Here is a 20,976-nt window from a genome sequence, read left to right as displayed (position 1 = left end):
CCACAAAGATGCCCCTATCCATGGGCATTTTAAAGAGGAAGTCAGAGAAAAGGTGACATATCTCACTCCACATTCATTTTGGAATCCTGACTAAATACATAAATCTCTCTCTCTCTGTCTCTCTCTCTCTCTCTCTCTCTCACACACACACACACACACACACACACAAACACACACAGGGACCATATTTGCCATTGATGGCAAATGTACATCGTGATTTCTCACTATCGAAATTATTCAGATCTTTATGGAACAGAGGGTGGTGGAAATGGCTCACACCAGAGGGCAGCATGATAATAATCATAGCTACCATTTATTGCCTTATCTTATGCCTATAATCGTGCCTCTTGCTTTATATATATTATGTCATTTAATCCTGGTCACTCTTTTCATATGAGGAAACAAGATTGGGAGGATAAATAGTTTGTCCAAAGCTCCTGTCTGTGTATAATTTTCTCATTGTACATCTAGATTTGGTAAGCTCCATGTACTAAGAACATGTTTTAGTGTTAGATGTATGTTTGGATATACATCTATGAACTGTTTTCTCTTCTATTACTGGCATATATATTCAAGAGTCATCAAATGGAAAAAAATAGTCAAAGGTTTTCAGAAGGAGATTATACTGACACATTAGCATATAGAGGAACAAAGAGTGTGTTTTTATATTTATTTATTTATTTTAAAATATTTTATCTATTTGTCAGAGAGAAAGAGCAAGAGAGCGCACAAGCAGGGGGAGTGGCAGGCAGGAGGAGAAGTAGGCCCTCTGCTGAACAGGGAGCCCAATGTGGGACTCAATCCCAGGACCTTGGGAACATGACCTGAGCCAAAGGCAGAAGCAACCGACTGAGCCACCCAGGCGCCCCAAAGAGTGTGTTTTTAAATCAGATTTTTCCCTCCATTGTGACAAGTGGCAATCGGCATTTATAGTTAGCTTCTATAGAAGTTATAGAAGTTAGCTTCTCATTCATGTTTCTAGATGGTCAAGTAAAACTGAATTTTTTTTTAACAATTCACCTGAACACCTCAGAGGCCTTGATCAGAGGCCTTTTCATATAGGAAAACCTGGCTTTCAGTCTATTCCATCTGGAAGGCAATCCTTTTTGACAAAGGCAATTAGGGAGTAAGTGGAAATTTTAGCTTCCACAGTCCAGGGCAGGGCTTGATAAGAGATTCACCTTGGATCCCCACCTAGCTTGCAGAGACATGATCTCAGTGTTCATAACCCTTTCTACTAGCTCAGCTCCTCTAACGTCAATTAAAATTGTGTTTTGATTGTTGTTGGAACACTCTGGCTAGACCATGGCTGACAGTGAGTAGGGGTGGATTATTTATCTGATTAATTTAAATCTCAGTCTGTGTCTTCTGGAGCCATGTGTCATAGGAGATGCCCTTGTCAGAGAATTTTCTAGTTGACTCAAGGCCCTCTTGAGGGCATCTAGTCTGTGAGCTCTCCATCGTGACCATAAGTGGATTGCAGCATTCTATTCCAAAGTTCTGCCAGTGTGTCTCGTGTCTCAGGGACCTGGATCACCCAAGCCATGGGCAACCCTTAAACATTCCACAACTATTGTTTAAAAACCCGGAGTTGCCTTGGTTTGTGCCATGAAAGCACTGCCTCTTGGGATAGATGCAGGGAAATAGTAACCTCAGTGTTATGGAGAGGACCCCATTGCTCCTTTGTGTATTCATACTCAATAAAAGGCACATTTATTGTAAAGGAGCCTGTCTACAATTCCATGGAATTCTGTCAGTAAGTGATTGTGCCCCTTATAAAGGAGGGTGTATTTTAAAATTCACTTAATGTAGACTTTCCTGATTAAGACTTTATTAAAATTCACACAAGGATAGGAACTAAGGAAATTTTAAAGAAGGCATTTGCTGAAAAATTCACAGGATAAATGTAACTCTAGAAAGAATATTAGAACTGCCTGAGAAAAATGCCTTTTCTGAGAAGCCCAACTCTTAACTAAAATAGATATGCTAATCCTAATACTTTTCTCTATTGATTTGAGCAGCATTCTTGAGGAATTCCATTAAGCTGCATTTTGTTGGTTGAATCTGAGTCATGCAAATAATAAAAATGCAATACCTTTAAAAAAATACCCTATAATTAGAATGGTAACCAATTCAAACCGATCTTTCTTATAACTGGTATGAATTAGTAGGGCTTTTATAGTATTCCCAGTCGCTGTCAATTTAACACAAAATGATGTAAAATTACCTAGCATAGCCCTTTAGTGATACCACTGAGAATATTAGATCAATGGGAAAGAAAATTCTGCTTCAGAAGTTTGCATTCTTCTTCTCTGGTGTATTATGAGAACTCTACTTTTACTTTTTTTTTTTTTTTTTTAATTGATGACTTGTTGCCTTGCCTTTTTATCATTGAAGAAAATGAAACATAGACAAACATGTAACTCAAGTGCAGCTCTGAAACGGAATAAGGTAGCAACCTATTATTAAATGTAGAGCAGACTAAACACTTTTTAAAAGAAGAATCAGGTTTCAGGCTTTAGCTTTGTGCTTGTCATTTAGACTTTGGAATAATCAGACTTGCTGGGGCTGAAGCACTTGACGCTAGGCAGACTAGGGACTGATTAGAAAAGTTAGTGAGTTTTTTTTTTTCCCCCTCTAATAGCTGTAGCCACATACGTGTTGTCCTTCCCAGATGTAGCGGGGTGCAGGATTTCCTGTTGAGTAGCAGGTGGGTGAATTTCTAAATCATCACGTCAAGCTTGTGGCACTCTTTCGGGTAGATACACAAGTGGGGTCTCTGCATGGCAGGAATCCTTTACCTAGCTATTTACAGAGGCAGCAGTCTGTAAAAAGGTGCTCCTTTTTTGAGGTATAGACGCACTATTCCAGGAAGGGAGCCAGATATTGAAATATGACATTTGCAAGGGATTTTTAAAAAAATCCCTTTTGCTGCCAGTCTTGTCTGAGCGGTAAAAGAATCCTGAGGACATATAAGACAGGTAAAAGTGGCTAAGCTGCCTTACTTGCACGGGTCCCAGCTGTCTGGGTGTCCTGAGAAGCAGCTGTGCTCTTTGCAAACTCCCCGAGAGAAAGCAGCCCCAGGTTTTTTTGCAGGGCCAATTCGGATTTGCGAAGGTAATAGCAGCAAAGTACTTTCAACTCAAGTAAAGCCCAAACTCAAAAGTTATAAACTTTGAGTTTAGCTTGAGATTTGGGGTTCTTTGTTTCTCGCATTCAGATGGTCCTCACGCAAGTGGAAATACTGAAAGAAAGGTGAGCAGAAGTCCTCCAATGAATATCTGGGCTCTGAGTTCCCACTGCAGCCAGTTCCTGTAAGTCCTTGGATGGGGCCTGTTACTACTGAACACACCTTAGATATTATCCACCAGTGTAGCACCAGCCCCTGTTACTCACCATACAGAAATGGCTGTGGCTGTGGCTGGTCCTTGCCCTTGGTTCTAAAGAAGGTGAGGTTTATCAGAATTTTAATTTATGGCCATGGATATTACTCACCTACTTCAGGTCTAATTTCAGCTGGAATATTTATTTGACAAAGCATCCGTGTGGCTGAGAAACTGACTCTTTTATTTAAGCTGCTGATAGATTTAACTGTCCCCTTTTTGAAGATTGGCTCATTTCCTGGCTTACTTGGAACTGGTACCATGTGGGATCAAAGACAGCTAGAGACCTTATATTAATTCTATAAATGTTAAAATAAAAGTTAAGCTCCATTTTCTGGTTCCTGTTGTAACTGGAAAGAATAGCTCATTCACAAGAAGAAAATGAATTAAAAATTAAGAACAGTGTGCCTTATCTCTTCCAAATGTGGGTATAGATATGTTTTGCTTTCCCCTTGTTATATCATACAGCAAAGAAAGTTGCATTTAGTAACAACGCTGTGGCCTCCATCTGGGTCTTCTGCTCTAGGAATAGGAGGGAACCAACTCTCTTTAGGGCCCATGGCTCCTGTTGCTTCAGGGATAATTTTGCTGAGAGAAGACAGAAGACATTTCTCAACTTCCCTGGGGCTTGACCACCAAATGCCAGTCTGAATTCAATCTGATGGCCCATCTCATGAACTCATCTCAGAGTTCAGGAGTCCTATGGACCCCACTAGGATGACTGTTCTCTCTACCTGGAATCATGGCCCTCAACCTGTAAATCTCCAATAGAGAAATATAGAGGAACAGAAGAAAAATTAAAACCCAGCAAACTAAATCCTTACTGATGACCAATGGTCTAATATGGCAGTTCTGTCCTGGGTTGTTTTCTCAGGTTTTTTACTCACAAAATGACCTGTGAGATAGTAGAAGGTCTGTAGGATTGTAACATGCTTCTATTATAGGGGGGATACAAATGATTCCAAGATATTTTAAAAGAGCCAGGGAGGGTTAGGATTGTCAATTACTGATACAGTTACGTGACTCAGTTTCTGAATGGGGCCTGGGGAGAGTTTTAGTTTCCTTCTAAGTAAAGAGGGTAAAAAGATTTCTTACCAAATGTGGTTGGTATGAAAATTAATGAGATGATGAATCATACACAACTCTTAGCATTGTGCCTGACGTGGAATAAGCACCCAATCGATGGAAGACTATGTACACACACACACACACACACACACACACAAATGCACACATATCCCTTTATTTCCACTCTCAGGTCTTGTCTGTTTACACATGCTGTTCAGGAAACTTTTTTTTATCTCTCCATCTGGCCTTTACCTCTGGCCTAATTTCTAGTGTCTAACCAGCTGTTCCAGATGTTCCCATTAAGCTGTCCTTTATTCGGTCATGTTTCTTTGACCTACCGTGATTTTTAAAAAAATTTAATATTATTTTTTCAGTGTTCCAAGATTCGTTGTTTGTGCACCACACCCAGTGCTCCATGCAATACGTGCCCTCCTTAATACCCACCAGCAGGCTCACCTAGCCGCCCACGCCCCTCCCCTTGACCTACATACAGTGATTTTTGAAGAGAACCCATCACGGTGGTGATTTTAGGATTCATAGAACCATGTAACTTTAGAATTTTATTTGAAAGATGAGGAATATGAGGTCCAGAGAAAGTAGGTAATTTTCCCCAAATCATGCAGTTTTCAGGTCTAGATTTCTGGGTTGTCAGCATGGTCTTTTCCTTCAGACCCAGAGGAGAGTCTGGGCAAAGCACAGGATTTAGATTGAGAAGGGGTTATGTCTGAAGGTGAAAGAGGACTTAACAGTGATAAAATGTTTATGAATTGTGACCTTGTGCAAGGTACTTATCTCTCCATTTCTAAAATAATATGTGCCTACTTACCTCATCAGATTTTGTGAGATCTAGACTCTAGACAGGCTGGGTGAAAATATTTGTAAACTACAAAATGCTTGTAAATACTAATTTTATCTTTTATAAGCACATAACACACTATATATACGCATATGTGTATAAATATATATGTATTATATGTATATTGGGGCATAGCTATATATGTGTGAATCTTAATAAATTAATGTGCTAAAAAACCTTTTTCAATCAAACCCAACTTTTGCATGGCTTTTATCTGTAATGTCTGATTTATGACCATCTGTGGTAGGCTCTCTGTATATTGAGGAAGAGAGCTCAGTATCTTGGAGTTCGGGCTAAGAATGGGAAAGAATGCAGAAGGGGATTTTTGCTGCTTTGAAATTCAAGTCAACCAGCTAGGTGCTTAACAGGTAGAAAAGCCATAGGGAATCAGAAGACCTTACGTTAGAAGGGCTGACTATATGAGCTATCAAACTATTTTGAGCTTCATGAATATTAAGCTATTTCTTTGAATCTCAATGGATAATTTACTGGGATTAACTGCTCTCTGTATGAATTAGGAAAGTAAATACGATTCTAGTTCTTCGTCATACAAGAATGTATAAAGAGCATGCAGAAATGGCACATTCGTTTCAACTAAAGGACACTCTTCAGTTGTCTTGTAGTGGTGTGTTCAAGAATTATGAAGAAAGAGATTTGGGGACTGAGTATGGCTCTAGGTGGACAAGTGCCATCATCGGTCTCACTGTGTGTGCTGTTGCCTTAAGTGGGAATAATACATGTGCATATTGGAAATGGTACCAGGGCTTTGGTTATAATCCTGGTGTCATCACATCTACCTGGGAGACCTTGAATGAGACCCTGAATCACACAGGACTTCCATTTTCCTCATTTGCAAAATGATTGGCATGGCCATCTGCTGTTTCTGAGACAAGGACAGCATACAGTGTTATTCAGGAGAGATAACCGTCCTTAGTGATTACAAAGGTGTAATTCTATCCCATTTACCTGACAGTGTCTTGTGAGATCTAGATTATGGAGAACATGTTTGAAACCATTGTGTAAACTGCAATATTTATGTGGCAAAGGCCACATAAATATTAAGTCACCCCCCCTGGGGTTAATAATACATTATATGTTTATAAAAAAAAACATTAAGCCACCAATAGCAGCTTCAGATCCTCCACTTTCCTAAGTAGTAGGCTGGCTAGACAGTCAAGAATATGAAAGAAATTCTATTCCTTTTAAAGAGTTTTCTCAGAACATTCCTTTGGCTATAGCAAAGGAAAATAAAATTAATAATTACATTTTTAATGGATGAAAGCTGAATGTGTTTGACTTGGAAACATTCATCATCCTCTGTGACTTTCAAAATGAGAGAGAGAATTGCTGTATTTTCCTTTTTCATTAAGAGAAAGGAATTAATGTGCTTGTTTGTTTCTTTTTGTTTTGATATAAACATTTACAAAACCTTTTTTTTTTTAAACTCCCAGCCCCCTGCAATCAAGCTTAACATTGGCCCAGCAGATTTTTTTGGCCTGATTTTCGCTAAATCATGTTTTTTCTCATTTTTGGAAAAAAAAAAGTCATTCCACACATTGCGACATGTGTTCAAGTGATAGGAACCCCAGAAAGTTGATGGTGGGCTCTCTGGCAATTGTCTGTCAGTTTGGAAAACCCTCACATATGCAGCTTGCTACACGTTGTAGTCCTCCTATGAGATTTGTGGTTTTATTTTCTTCCATATTGTCATCTTATTTAAAAGGGTGGAAGATTAAGGATGACGAGTTGGCATCTTAATTAAGGTGAGGGGAGGAGATTTGTCAATTGAGCTCATGCTTGCTCCTGGCTTTTGAGGAAAAGAACCCATGTATGATCACTCGATCTCTGTTTTCAGATCAGACTCCGACTCCAACGAGATTCCTGAAGAACTGCGAGGAAGTGGGGCTCTTCAATGAGCTGGACTGCTCCCTAGAACATGAGTTCAGGAAGGCTCAGGAGGAGGAGAGCAGCAAGCGGGTAGGTTGGCTTGAATGGACACCTTGTAAGGTGCCTCCCCTAATCCCTGTGAGAATCTTCTGTGTGGAAACTTCGAGAGCACTGCAGATTGGTGTGAATGTCGCCCTAAAATAGTATTTTATCCATTTGCATGTATTTGTCTATTTTTTTTTTTTTTAAGATGAATCCCTGATTCTCCATCATGGGAGAAACAGACATCTGAAATAGGAAATTCAAGCAAAAAAAAAAAAAAAATTACCTGATTCTTGAACCTTGAGTTGGATAAACACACAGACTCTTTGTATTCAAAACTAGTTGTTTTACTTTGCTAAATATTTTGTAGGAAGCCTTACATGGGTGTTACACACAGAAGACAAGAGGCAAAGAATAATTGTAGCAGTAAGAGATGAGGTTTTGTCTGATTTTTAGTCCCAGGTTTTCACTGTCCGATTTCCATAATCTTCCCGGTAGACCTTTGCCACTTTCAGTTATGTCCCAGTCATATTATTGAACGTCTGTTATTATTGGGACAAATGGTTTAAATATACGTGTGGATTATTTGTTCTTTCAAATGTAGAAAACCCACTTTATGCATGCCTCCAGAATATATTCAATTTCTCTTAATGTTGTGCTTGCATTTTAAAATCACTTTGCAAGATTAAGGAAAGGAAACAGGGTCACAGGTAAATGTGATAATGAAGCTCTTTAGCATTTTTTCCATTGTTACCGTAGAGCATTACTGAATGCCCACAATGTACCAAAGAGCAAATTAGACACATTCCATGAACAGAGACTTAAAATGCGGAAGTGGGTTGAAAGGAAGGGCTGGTTAGGTTGTAATGGACTCTGAAAGTCCAGCTGTTCCATCCGGAGAAGATATTTTAAAAGGTTCTGATATTTTAAAACCTTCTAATTCTCCTCTACGTGAAATTATAATCCCCTTCCACCAGATTTTTTATGTCGCATTCCCACATTAAAACAGTCAAGGGCTTGCCCTGAGTCTGGGCTGCTTTCGGAAAAATCATGATAATTGGTGGAGGATACAAGAGAGGTATAAAACCTCAATCAGCTCATTTTATTTATGTATAATTAATTTATACAGCCACTTCCCGCACTCCTCAAGTGACATGAAAGGCTTTCCCCTCACCTTTTTAAATGAATACTTTTTTAGCACTTACTTGCCAGGCACTGTTCTGAGCACTTAAAAATTTAACTTAAAAAAAAAAAAAGGAGGGGTACCTGGGTGGCTCAGTGGGTTAAAGCCTCAGCCTTCAGTTCAGGCCATGATCCCAGGGTCCTGGAATCAAGCCCCGCATCAGGCTCTCTACTCAGCAGGGAGCCTGCTTCCCTTCCTCTCTCTCTGCCTGACTCTCTGCCTACTTGTGATCTCTTGTCTGTCAAATAAATAAATAAATAATCTTAAAAAAAAAAAGGCATACATTCTACATTTCACTGCAATAGAAACGTATTTTTTAAAAATGAAAATTACAAAGACTAAGAAGAACCAAAATGTCTAGTAAATTTTCTCTGTTTGAGTTCTACATTTAGTTCTGGTAGATGTGGTGTATGAAGAAAAAATGAGGGATTAAGTACGTTCATTCCCTCAAGATAGTCAAGGTTGGCTTCATAGATTAAACTGAACTGCAGGGAAGGTATATGCTCGTTTCTACTGGTTTTTATTGTCTTCATTTCTGAGAGAATGGTTTTAACTGAAGTGTGTGTCCTTGATATTCCTACATTTACCAAGGACAGCTTTAGGAAGCCCACGGTAGGGGCGTGGTTTTAGATGTTGTCCTTTACGTAGTACTCATGATCTCCTATATGAAGCCCCATGGGAGGAAATTCTTGCAGATCTGAATTCCAGGAAATCGTTTACTTCCCCTAAGGAACTGAAATGTTTTCTCTGTGTGGACATGAGAATCATGTAACTGGTTCTGTTTCTCTTTTCGCTTTGACTGCTCGGTTAACAGAAAGCTGAATTTACTGCTTAACTTTGAGAACTTTTTAGAACATTGTGATGAACATATTTTACTTCCCTTCAGACTAGACTTTCAGTTCTTGTTTATTATTTCCTTTGGTCCTGATTTTTTTAATTTAAAAAACATTTTTATGCTATACATTTTTTTATTTTCTGAATTGCTTTTGAGTCCTTGTGGGTTGAGAAAGAGTATAAATAAACTTTATAAATTAAAATAACCAGGCAAGCAACATAGAGAAAAAAGACAATTACAGTTGTAGAAATACATATTTTAAATACGTATGAAAAATATTCTTTAAAAAGTATCTTTTGAAAGTTGCTTTTATTTTTTAATTTAAATTTTAGTTAACATACAGGGCAACATTGGTTTATGAAGTATAATTCAGTGATTTATAACTTACATACAACACCCAGTGCTCACTACAAGTGCCCTTCTTAATGCCCATCACCCACCTGGCTCATCCCCCATCCACCTCCCTCCATCAACCCTCAGTTTGTTCTCCATCCACCCTCAGTTTGTTCTCCATCCTTAAGAGTCTCTTACAGTTTGTTTTCCTCTCTCCCTTTCTTCTTTTCCCCCTTTCCATGAGTTCTCTCTTTTCTTTCTAAAATTCCACATATGAGAGATCATACGGTATTTGTCTTTCTATGATTTATTTCACTTAGCATAATATACTCTAGCTCCATCCATGTCATTGCAAATGGCAAGATTTCATTCTTTTTGATGGCTGAGTGATACACACACACACACACACACATGCACACACACATGCACACACACATATACCACATCATCTTTATTCATTCATTCGTCGCTAGACATTTGGGGTCTCTCCATAGTTTGGCTGTTGTTGATAATGCTGCTATAAACATGAAGGAGCATCTGCATCCTTTGAATCTGCATTTTTGTATCCTTTGGGTAAATACCTAGTAGCACAATTGCTGGATCATAGGGTAGTTCTATTTTTAAGTTTTAGGAACCTCCATTTTGTTCTCCAGACTGGCTATACCAGTTTGCATTCCCATCAACAGTGCAAGAGGGTTCCCCTTTCTCCGCATCCTCGCCAACACATTGTTTCTTGTGTTGTTAATTTTAGCCTGAATGTTGCTTTTAACCATATGCTGGTTTTGTGACGCGTATTCGGATGGGGAATTCTATAGCCAGCTTCCCTCTTGGTTTTTGGGTTGGGTGTCTCACGAGATCACCTTCTCAAAACCCAGCTTTACTTTTACACACTGAAAACTGGACAGCATTGAGGCTGTTGAGGTATCCTCTTCCCTCACATCTTTTAAACCAGCAGCCAAATCAGCCTTTGGTGGCCGTAACTTCTCGACACCTAATGCACAATGACTTATCCACAATGGGCTCTGTTGGTGGCTTCTGCCTAGCATTTCTTTGGAAGCCACAAATGGGTAAAGGAAAGTTGGGAGATACTCCCCAATCTACCATCATACTTTTATCTAAACTTTTGACCACATTTCTCTAACTACCAACATCCCTGGCACACTGCCACCCCCTGCTCCTGCTTCATTTAGTCATCTTCTACTTGAAAAGTAGGAATAAAAGCTCTCTACTCAATGCATACCTTATTATTACTGAATGCTGTCTCCTTCCTCCCTTCCTTTTGCTCTGCATTCAGATAATTATTTCTTTTTAATTCTCCATCTCCAACTTTCTTCTAATTTCTTTTCCTCTGAGTCTAATTATTTTATTTAAAAAATTGTGGAAAAATTGTGCTAGTCCTTCCCTCCACCTTTAACTTTCTAGCTGCAGCTTGGTCTAGAAAATTCTATTGATCCTCACTTAGCCCTCTTGGCTGTCGATTGGGGAAAATTCTGTGGACGATCTCTAATCCTGATACCCCCAGCTCCTGCTTCATTTATTCATCCCCTGCTTGAAAAGTGGGAATACAAGCTCTTTATTCAGTATATCCCAATGTATGTATAGAATGAGGACAGGCTAGATGCTAGTCATGACAATGGAAAAAGCCTTAATATCTGTATCTATATTACATATAGAAGGCAACACATTCCACAGTTACCTCAATCTTCCACAGAAGTATAATAAGCTCATGGTTTCAAAACTCTTTAATAAGAGATTTTTTTTTCCCTTGGAAATGCACCCATCACTAACAAGCATCACAAATTTCAGTTTGTCTATGACTTAGAAGTCAGGCTAGTCCACATCCTGAAATAGGTGAGAAACTTGTGGTCCTCATTTATTCATTCAGTAAATATTTCTGAGTGCTCATCACATGCCAGGCACTGTCCGAGCCATTGAAGAATACATTGTGGACTAAAGCTCGTTAAAAACAAAACCTTGCCTTCAGGTAGGTTACGTCTCGTGGCAAGACAAACAATAAGCAAGCAAAAACTGTAAGATGAATAACATGTCAGAAGGTGATGCGTGTTCTAGCAGGGAAGGGGCAGAGGCAGTGCTGGGGATGCTCAGGGAGGCCGCTGGCGCTAAGTGGACAGGCAGCCGAGGCCGGAAGCAGGAGAGCCGAGCTCTGCGTCAGAGCAGGTGTGTGTCGGGGAGAAGAGTGTTCTAAGTGCAGAGAGTAATAAATGCCAAGCCCTAAAGCTAGAGGATGCTCTGTGGGTCCGAGGAATCACAATGGGGGGTATGTAATAACGCGGAAGAGTGGGCACGGAAGGGCAGAGTCCGGAAGTGAGATGGGGAACCAGAAACAGTTTCAAGCAAAGGAGTGATAGAATCTGACTTATATATTAGAAAATTCACTTTGGCTGCTGAGTTGAAAGTCAGTTGTTGGGGGACAGTAGCAGAGAGAGAGAGAGAGAGAGAGAGAGAGAGACCAGTTCCAGAGGCTGATGGAGGAATCTAGATTGAAGATGATGGCAGACTGGTCCAAGGTGGACATGGAGGAGGGGGTGGTTGTTGCAGTCTGGGTCTGTTCTGAAGATAGAGCCAGAAGGATTTGCTGATGAATTAGATCTGGGGAGTGATAGAAAGGATGATATCAGGAGTGGCCCAGGTGTTTGGCCTAAACAACCAGAAGGATGGAGCTGCCCGTGGGAGGAGCAGGTTGGAGGGAAAAACCGTGGAGACTGTTTCTTGACTTATATCCATTGAGTGGGCACATGGATATAGTGGTCTGTACATCAGGAAGAAGTGACCCATCTGGAGATATAAATTTGGGAGTCACCGGCTTGTAGGTGGTGTTTCAATATATGAGACTTGATGGAATCACCTGGGCCCGGAATGAATGAAGATGAAATTGAAAAGAGGTCTGAGCCTGGAGCTTGGCAGACCCCTCCAGAACCTCTGACACAAGAGTATTCAATTGTCCTTAGTGATCAGAGATGACACAGAAGGCCCTGAGGTGTGAAGAGTCAAACCAAGTGCGGCGAGGCTAGTAGTAATCCTCAGCGGAACCCAGTAACCAGCGGTCAGCCTGCTGATTTCCCGTTCCACGTCAGAGGAAACAACAGAAACAAAAACAAAAAGATTTTTAAAAAGAAAAAGCAAGAAGAAGGTGAATTGACCTTTTACATTTGATTTTTTTAAAAAATAGAAGAAATAATGCTTGTCCAGGAAGTAGGATAGAGCTTCATCATATGATGGCAGTGGTGTGGGAGTGTGTGTGCGTGCGTGTGTGCATCCGTGTGTGTGTGTGTGTGCGTGTCTGTGTGTCTGTGTAAGAAAGGAAGGGCAGTTGAGAGGACTAGAAATGAACCCCTTTGTCTTGCTGAGAGAAATATAACGTTACAGCCTAACGTGGTTAAGGACCCTGAAGACGAAAAGCACGGTGTGCAAGTGCTGAGTGCTGCCATTCTCCCATAGGACGTAAATTTGACTCATTATGCTGATGGAGCAATAGCAAATGAGGACATTTCCATGCTTTAGAATTCCTACCCAAATGATGAAAAGTGCAATGTATTCCCACAGGGTGCTGACTGTTGAACACAAGGGAACGAGGGACAAGCTATAATCTTAAGATCTTGGATCCCAGCTCAGTAGGAGTCACGGAACAGGGCATGGCCAGGTCAGCCTAAGCTCAGAAACGTAGGCTGCTCAATCTGATTAAATTCTGTACCTGGAAGTCGTGTTACCCGACACCACCAGTGACTCGGGGAGAGAGGGTACGGAGAGGGAGGCCTTCTGCCTTCATACACAGTCTAGCTCAATTAGTCCCTAGCTGGCATGCCTGCCCTCTGGGGAAGGCATGAGCAACGCTGAATGGGAAAGAAAAGATAGAAAAGATAGAGAGTGGAGCAAACTCGCAACAGCTGCTCTGTTAGCCTGTTGCTTCTATGGCATTGGTGTAAAACAGTCCATCCTTCTTGCGGAAATCTGGAGAAGAAGACTCTCCGAAACTTAAAAACTTGGTTTTATTCTGGTTCTGAAAATGTCATCATGTTTGCTAAATCCTGGGAGATGAAACAAACTGGTTTTGATCTTGGCGTGTTTTGTTTTGTTTTTAATCAGCATGACTGAAAGGAAACACCCACTAGCAATGCTAGAAGAGATAACAATCTTATTTCTTCCCCCTGGAAAACCTAACCTTTATCTTACAAGGTTTATTTTTGTCCTCCCATCTCAGGACATGCCAAATGTAAACTTTTTTTTTTTTTCCTTTTCTTTTTCTTCCCAGATTTTTCCTTCTAGGTTTACACTATGCCCTCAGCTTGAGTAGACTTTGATATTGGAAGACAAGTTGGCTTGGTCTTTGCATCCCACTCAGGGGAATGACTAAACCAGTGGAAAAGACCAGAAGCTGTTTCATGTGTTCTAGCTCCTAGAATTTAGGATTAATGTGTACAGTCTTCCCAGAGGTTATTTAGAGTTGGTATCTGTTGCCATGTGTGTTAGCAAATCAAGATGTGATCCGAGGCTCTGCCTCAATTTTAAAATGGAGTGGGAAATAAAAACTTACAGGGTTTTTTGGGGGCAAGGCGCCTGGGTGTCTTTGTTGGTTAAGCAGCTGGTTCTTGGGTTCAGCTCAGGTCATGATCTCAGGGTGCTGGGATTGAGCCCCACAACGGGCTTCGTGCTCAGAGGGGAGTCTTCTTGAGATTCTCTCTTTCCCTCTGCCCCTCCCCCTGCTCACCTTCTCTCTCTCTAATAGTAAATAAATAATTCTTTTTTAAAAGACGGATAGGTGCTTTATTTAAATTGTGTGTGTGTGTGTGTGTGTGTGTGTGTGTGTGTGTGGAAAGTCAGGATATCCTCCAAGTGGCAAATGCATGGTCTATTGCCTTGCAAAGATTGAGTACCTGATATCAAGTGTATTTGCTGTGGATGATGAGGGCGGGCCCACGGTTTGGAGGAATAATGACCTAGAGGGGTACCAGGGGTTTGGTCATCTCTTCCCTTGGAGAATTTATATATTTGGATAATTTAGACTCAAATGGATGAGTCCGCACAACCTAACTTTCACACTGAGGAGAAAAAAATACGTTATCTCTTAAAGCTGAGGATCTAATCTCTAAAGCTGAATTATTTGGCAATTCATGGCTCTGCCTCTAGCCCGTGTTCCAATCAGAATTAAAAGGGGTGACAGCAGTGCACAAATTACAGATAAGTGTCTCAGCCTGTGAGTGGCAGGTTTTATTGTGCTCTGAGTTCAGTATGAAGCGTTTAAGTTTTTGTTTTTTTTTTTCCATAGGTCTTATTGATACTTATTATCCCATGGCATGTGTCCCGGCAAGAGAGAGGTCTTTGCCTGATGTCTTTTGGAGAACCGGTCACAAGGCTTCCAGAGGCTAAAGCTAGAACAAGAGAGGGTTTGCACTCATTCTGTGCTGTGACAGGGGGTCTCCTATGAGGTACTCAGGTTTCCACTCGAAGCTGCAAGGCGGAAGAGATTGGGAGGCTCGGATGCTGAGAGCAGGAAGATAGGTAGAACTTTAAGATGGAATAGGAAGGTCACTGTTTAAGATAGAACAGGAACATTACTGGAGAGAACTGGGCATTGGTTTTGAAAACTGCTACTTGTGTTGGGAATATCGTGGAATAAAATAGTATTTTCTTGCACCAGGATTTCCTGTTCAGTTGTGACAGGCTACAGTCATGATCAAAAAGTACTTATATATTCATGAAGTATATTCAGGCCCATGTATGACATTTTGGGCCTGTTATTCATGATCATCTGATTTCAGTCCCCTTCGTTCACGGGGATTAATTATGGGGGGTTATACCAGTACTATGTTCCCCATCGAAGTGCAGAGGGATGAACTATCAAGAGAGACAGAGTGTGGCCAGGCCCCCACGGTGGAAAGCCGGCCGAAGGGCTTCTCTCCCACCTCCATGTTTTGTCTCTGCCTCCTTGTCTACTGGCTGCATCCACTCCCAGGTGGTTTCTGTTTACACCTTCTTTTCAGAAAACTCATAAATTCTGACCTCGTAACAGCCCCTCCTGACAGTTCCTTCAACTATACATATAGTCTTCAGACTTGAATATTAGCCTCTAATCTCCAGCTGGTACCCACATTCCCATCTAATACACCTCTGCTCCTCTCAACTGCCCCCAAACTGTGCTCAGAGCTTCCCTGAGCCAAGCTGCCACCCAGTCCATCAGAGGCATGTTTCCCCTACCACAGAAGTCAGCTCTGCCTTCCCAGCCTCCTCTGCCCCCTTCACTGGGTTCCAGCACCTTTCTAAGGAAAGGGACCTCCTTTCTTTATTTTTCCTTTCTGTCCCCTCAAGTCTAGACCATCATCCCTTCCTCCTGGGTTATTGCTGTGAATTCCAAGAAACTTTTTGACCACTAACGTAACTCTAGTGAAATACCTAGCATTAAGTCTTGAAACATTGAATGCATTTTTTTAAATACGTAAAAACTGACCAAAATTGTTCTTGCTGCTCTTTTGCTTCTGACCTGTGGTTAAGTCCAAAGTTCCTCCAGATATTGCCATTGTTAAGAGGGAGAGGGGTTGGTGTGGGCCGTCAGAGATATAGAAAGGAGTGCATTAGGAGCCGTTAGACATAGTCCTGATTCTGTGACCTCTTGTGCATGGAATGCATCTAAAAGGACCAAAACAGGGATGGGGAAGCTCTGAAGGGATGATGAAAAGAGGACACCAAAAATAGCCCCAAACACAGGAGAGCCCCAAAGGTCCCCAGGCACAACCATCAGCCCAGACTCGGCCGTGAGGATGACTTGTTCGCCCTGCCTTCCCATCAGGCGGCCTTCCTGTAGCTGAAAATTAGCCCAATTGAATTATTTGGCTGGGAGGCCTCTCCCTAAAATGATTACGAAGCTCAGCTTTAAGGGCCCAGAAAAGGACAGCTTTTCCCAGCAGGAGACTTTCTCAGCAGGGTGAATTTTCTGTTCCAGGTTGGGTTGGGTTCTCAGCGAGTTAAAAGTTAAAAATCACTCGTTACCTGTCAAGCCCAGCAGAATCACAACAGTGACTAGATGCCCTCCTCTGAAGGCATCCGTTTCCAGCTGTGAGTAATTCAGGCCTTGCCACTCGCCATACAGGCCTGGGGGAGGCGGGTGCGTACCTGGGCACGGGGGGCTTTCTGCATCTGCAGAGGAAGCTCACACTGTCCTCTGGGAGGCCTTGCATGAATGCTCCCGAAGGCAGGAAGGAAAACAGAGCTGTTTGCAGGACCGGATTAAAACAAAATGACTTAAAGATGAAGCTTCCGTTCTAGGCAGAAAACAGCACTCACATTTGGAAAATTGGCCCACATGTTAGACTCTGTGTGCATCTGTAGCTATGAATGACCTACCTGGGCCCCTCGCAGAGATGTGAGAAAAAAAAAAAACTGACATTGTAAAAAGAGAATAGGAAAATAACATAATGGTTACAAGCGTCTGTGCCTCCATCGTCTCATAAATCCAGGTGAACATTAAGTATGGTCTGGAGCAGGTATGGGAGTGATTTACTCTGGGAACCCTGCTTCAGCTTTCGTGTGTTGTTAAGTTATTTCCATATTGATAAGGCTGAGGCCAGGAAGTGGCATTCCGAGCATTCCTCCTGTCCATATTTCCAGCATGTTGGCTGTCAACTCAAGCCTGTGGTGCAAGTACTGATTTTAGCCTCAAAACCCCCTAAAAGGACATTTTCTTTGTTCTTTACCCAACTACCACCAAAGCCCAAAGGCCTAGGAAATAGTGGGGTCCCCCCCCCCGAATGACTTGTACCACGTTCTTACATTGTTGGGAACTGGCTGTTCTGGTGACCCAGCGGGGCTTACCAGCTGGCCGGATCGGAGAGGCAGTCCGGCTTCTCTTCCGTAGGCACACAAAACGTCACCTGCTTGCTCCTTGATATTTGGCTGGGTGATCTTCACACCCCAAATATGACAGGATATCAGCCACCGTCTTTTCCAGAATATCGCAGGGCTTCACTTTGTTTTTTGCTTTCTGGGATATTACCGGCTATTTTTAGCCTGTTTGAACCTGTGACTCTTCCGTGTGACAAGGCCAGTTGTCTCATTTGGCTCTAGAGTGAACTGGAATGCCGAGAGGCCTTACCCTCAGCATCTCCTCTGAGCACAATTTTCTAACAAGATGCACGCACACTGGCAAAATCAGACTGTTGTGTATGTCGAAGACATTTTGACCTTTGTCCTGAAGGCGAATGTGAGCTGTTTCATTTGACAATGTTGGAGCTAGAAGAAGGGATAGTCCCACCTGCAAGCTCTCCCTTCTTTGTCTGGCCCTGTGGGGGTGTCCCCAGTTCTCTCCGTGGAGTGGGCGGGTGAGCCCTACATTTTGAATTTAGTGCGGCTGTAGTCACAGCCATCCCTGGGATCTGAGCGATGTGCAGAGCATACCATCTGTTACATGAAAACTTAAGAAGTTGATCCCAGTGTTGTCTGAGCCCCGCCTGAGCTGGCGCCAGGCCCCGCCCTTTTCTGTGGCTTCATGTTTGGGTGGGGGGCTGATCTGGGCTCTGTAAGCAGTCAGGTCCCCCAGAGAAGAAAAGCAGTCGTGTTCCGTGTGGCTCTCGTGTGGCATGACTGCAGATGATACGGCACTGGGCGTTGTGAGTGGCAGCCCCTCTTGGAGAACACTTCCTGGCTTCTCTTGGTGTGATTTGTCATGCACAGAGCTCAGGAACTTTCCCAGAGGATTGACAAATGTGAGGTTTTTGTTGGATCTGTTGGCATGGGGAGGGGGAGGGGCAGGCATTCCTGGGGCGCATGTGAGCCCCACCCTTCTTGCCCCACTTGATTGGTCCCCAAGAGGCAGAAGAGAAGAAGACAGCCCAGAATTCTGGTGAGCCCTTTTTGGTATGATGTGCCAAAGTGTGGTATGTAGGGTGGGAGTCGTGTGCTGCTGGTCCACCTGAAAATGGCCTCCCAGCACTCCCAGTGCTATTCCTAACAGCCCCGGCGTGGGTGGAGGAGAAGTAATGAATTCAGGACGGGGGCAAGAAACCCGACTCCGTTCCATCACTCTCTAAAAGTCATGCATGACTTCATTTTCTCAGTGCTAAACTGGGCCTTCTGACACCTTTGGAATTATATGCACACACATAGTTCGAACACAAAGTCTGGAGAATTAAAAAAAAAGCTCATCCTTAGGTACATGGTGTTAGATGCACAAGTCACTAGAGCATCTCACCTTGAACGTTCTTTCTGATGCTGATTGAAATAAGTGGTCAAAAAAGGGTCCTGGGGCCAGATCTGCCAACTCCACATTCACAGAGACAGCACCACATCAGGGACGCTGCTTCTCTTTCTGGCACAACGGGGTAGGGAGGACAGTTTTCTTTTGTTCTAGATCTCTGCTAGATGTTTTTGTCTTTATCCCTATCATAGTAATGCACACATATGTGCGTACTTGTTTTAGATAAAGTGGGCAACCCAGGCTTTGGGAATAATTCCTCGTCATTCTGATCAGGAGCTAGAAATGCCTACAGGGTCCAACACTGGCTTTTACAGACATTTAATGTCCAAATAGAGCTACCTGCGGCCCTCCGATTTTGAAGAGGGCGCCACGGATTTGCCCACCAAGTGTGAACCTAAGAGCAAATCGACCATTCGTGATGATGGATTTGTACAGATCCACACACACGTACCTTCCCTTGGACCACCCCCCCCGCCCCCGCCGACCCCTGTAAGCAGAGGTGCATATTGCCAGACAGCTGGCCAGGGCCAGGGGTGCAGCCTCGAATTGCAGGGGAGAGGAGCTGCTCTGACCCCATTAGCGCGGTTCTTCTAATGGAGGACTTACAGGCACAGGCTCGGGTTCCTGAGGCTGCGCTTGATATGATGAGCCGGTGCCTCTTAACAGAAGAGCAGTTGGGGAGACTGTCCAAACACCCTTCTCTTTTCTGAGATTTTATATTTTGCCCTGTGACACAATCTCACTACGCTACTGCAGGGCCTGCCTCAATCACATGGCAAAGAGGACTGAGAGCTCCCGTTTTTGCTGCAGTCACCCTGTGCATGGACACGTCGGGCGGTGGCACTTGGGAAGCTCAGAGGGAGAAAGGGGCAGATGTGGCTGTGATCTGTGTGTGCGCGTCCGTGCGAGCCGTGAATGACGCTTTGTGTGCACGTGCGGAAAGGCTTGAAAGTCTTAGCCACTAAAGCCCTTGGCTTGGATGCTTTGTGGGATGGACTCACTGGCTTTTTATCAAAGAGCACATACCACTCCAGCAGAGCCATACCCCGTGAGCGTAAAATGGTTGACTCAGTGCAGTTTTCAAACACCCGTTCCTGACTTACGGCGCTCACATGTTTTGACCCGGTTCCTCCTCCTCCGTTTCGAAGACGCGGCTCTTACTCCCTCATCCCCCCTGCTCAGGGTGTCTGCGGAGACTTTTTCTTTCAAGTCTGCCGCCGAGACCGTTTGACATATTAGCCAGCGGGAGAATGAGGTCGGAACCAAGATGACTAATATTTGCATTTGCCTTTCCTTGCCGCACAAGAGAAGAAAGAGACCAAGTCTGATCTTTAAAGTGGTCCTCATTTTCTACAGTCCCCCTGGCAGAGGGGACCTGCCCCGAGTGCCAGATGCCTTTCCCAACAGCTGTTTGGTGATTCCGTGTCACCAAGCTCACTGCAAAATCAGGCATAGCCTTTTAATTACCTGTTCATGTTTTAGCCGTGCCGAGCTCCATGGCACAGAGAGCGCGGCTAAGCCTTCATTGTAATGGATTTTTAGTAAGACTATCTCTGAGATAAGAGTCCTAAATCTTGGCAGTCTCTTTAGAGCACACACTCTGTGATTGCACACAAATTCTTGGCTCCCCAGAGCCGTGTTGTAAATGGAGTGCGCCGCACAGGGCTGGGTAATAAGATACTGCAGATACGTTTGAGAGCAAGGTGCACTTTTGCTTTATTTATGAAGATAGACATGCTGGTTGAGGGCTTAATCACAGCTGATAAATCATTTTAAGAAAGCCTATTAGAACCATATGCTGATTTTTTGCATTAATATAGTGTGTCTGTTTCCAGTCTAATAAGACAGGGTTTTCTCGCATGCTCTCTGTGTCTCTCCAGTGTGGACTATTTATCTGTTTAAGTGGTATCACTTGTGTGGGAGCATTTATATCTTTAAGAGCTACCATTAATAAAAGAAGGTGAAAGGAAAGGGGGAAGGAAGAATGAGTGAAGGCGCCCTTCACACAATGCCTGTGTGTGTGTGCACGCATTGCGTGTGTGTGTGTGTATGGTATTACAAAGGAAAGAGTCCAAAAGCTGAGAGCAGGAAACATCTCAATTAGAGTTTCGGAAGACCATGGGTTGGTGTTCACTTGGCATAAGGTAGTCATTTCAGCCCAGGTGGTTATAATACCGTAGGAAA

At 42.8% G+C, this 20,976-nt stretch overlaps 1 protein-coding gene across 2 annotated transcripts in view; it reads left to right on the top strand.

Moving 5' to 3' along the window:
- Window positions 1-20,976, top strand: part of CREB5 (cAMP responsive element binding protein 5) — a 398,292-nt gene that overhangs the window by 83,116 nt on the left and 294,200 nt on the right. For both annotated transcript variants that reach the window (XM_032872500.1, XM_032872489.1), the window contains exon 4: window positions 7,163-7,284. In XM_032872500.1, the coding sequence (XP_032728391.1) occupies window positions 7,163-7,284 (122 nt within the window). The remainder of the gene's footprint in view (window positions 1-7,162; window positions 7,285-20,976) is intronic.

Source organism: Lontra canadensis, unplaced genomic scaffold, assembly GCF_010015895.1.
Source record: "Lontra canadensis isolate GAN:19392208 unplaced genomic scaffold, GSC_riverotter_1.0 scaffold2, whole genome shotgun sequence".
Lineage (NCBI taxonomy): Eukaryota > Metazoa > Chordata > Mammalia > Carnivora > Mustelidae > Lontra > Lontra canadensis.
Note: the sequence above shows the minus strand (reverse complement) of the source record. Positions and strands in the feature narration are given on the sequence as shown.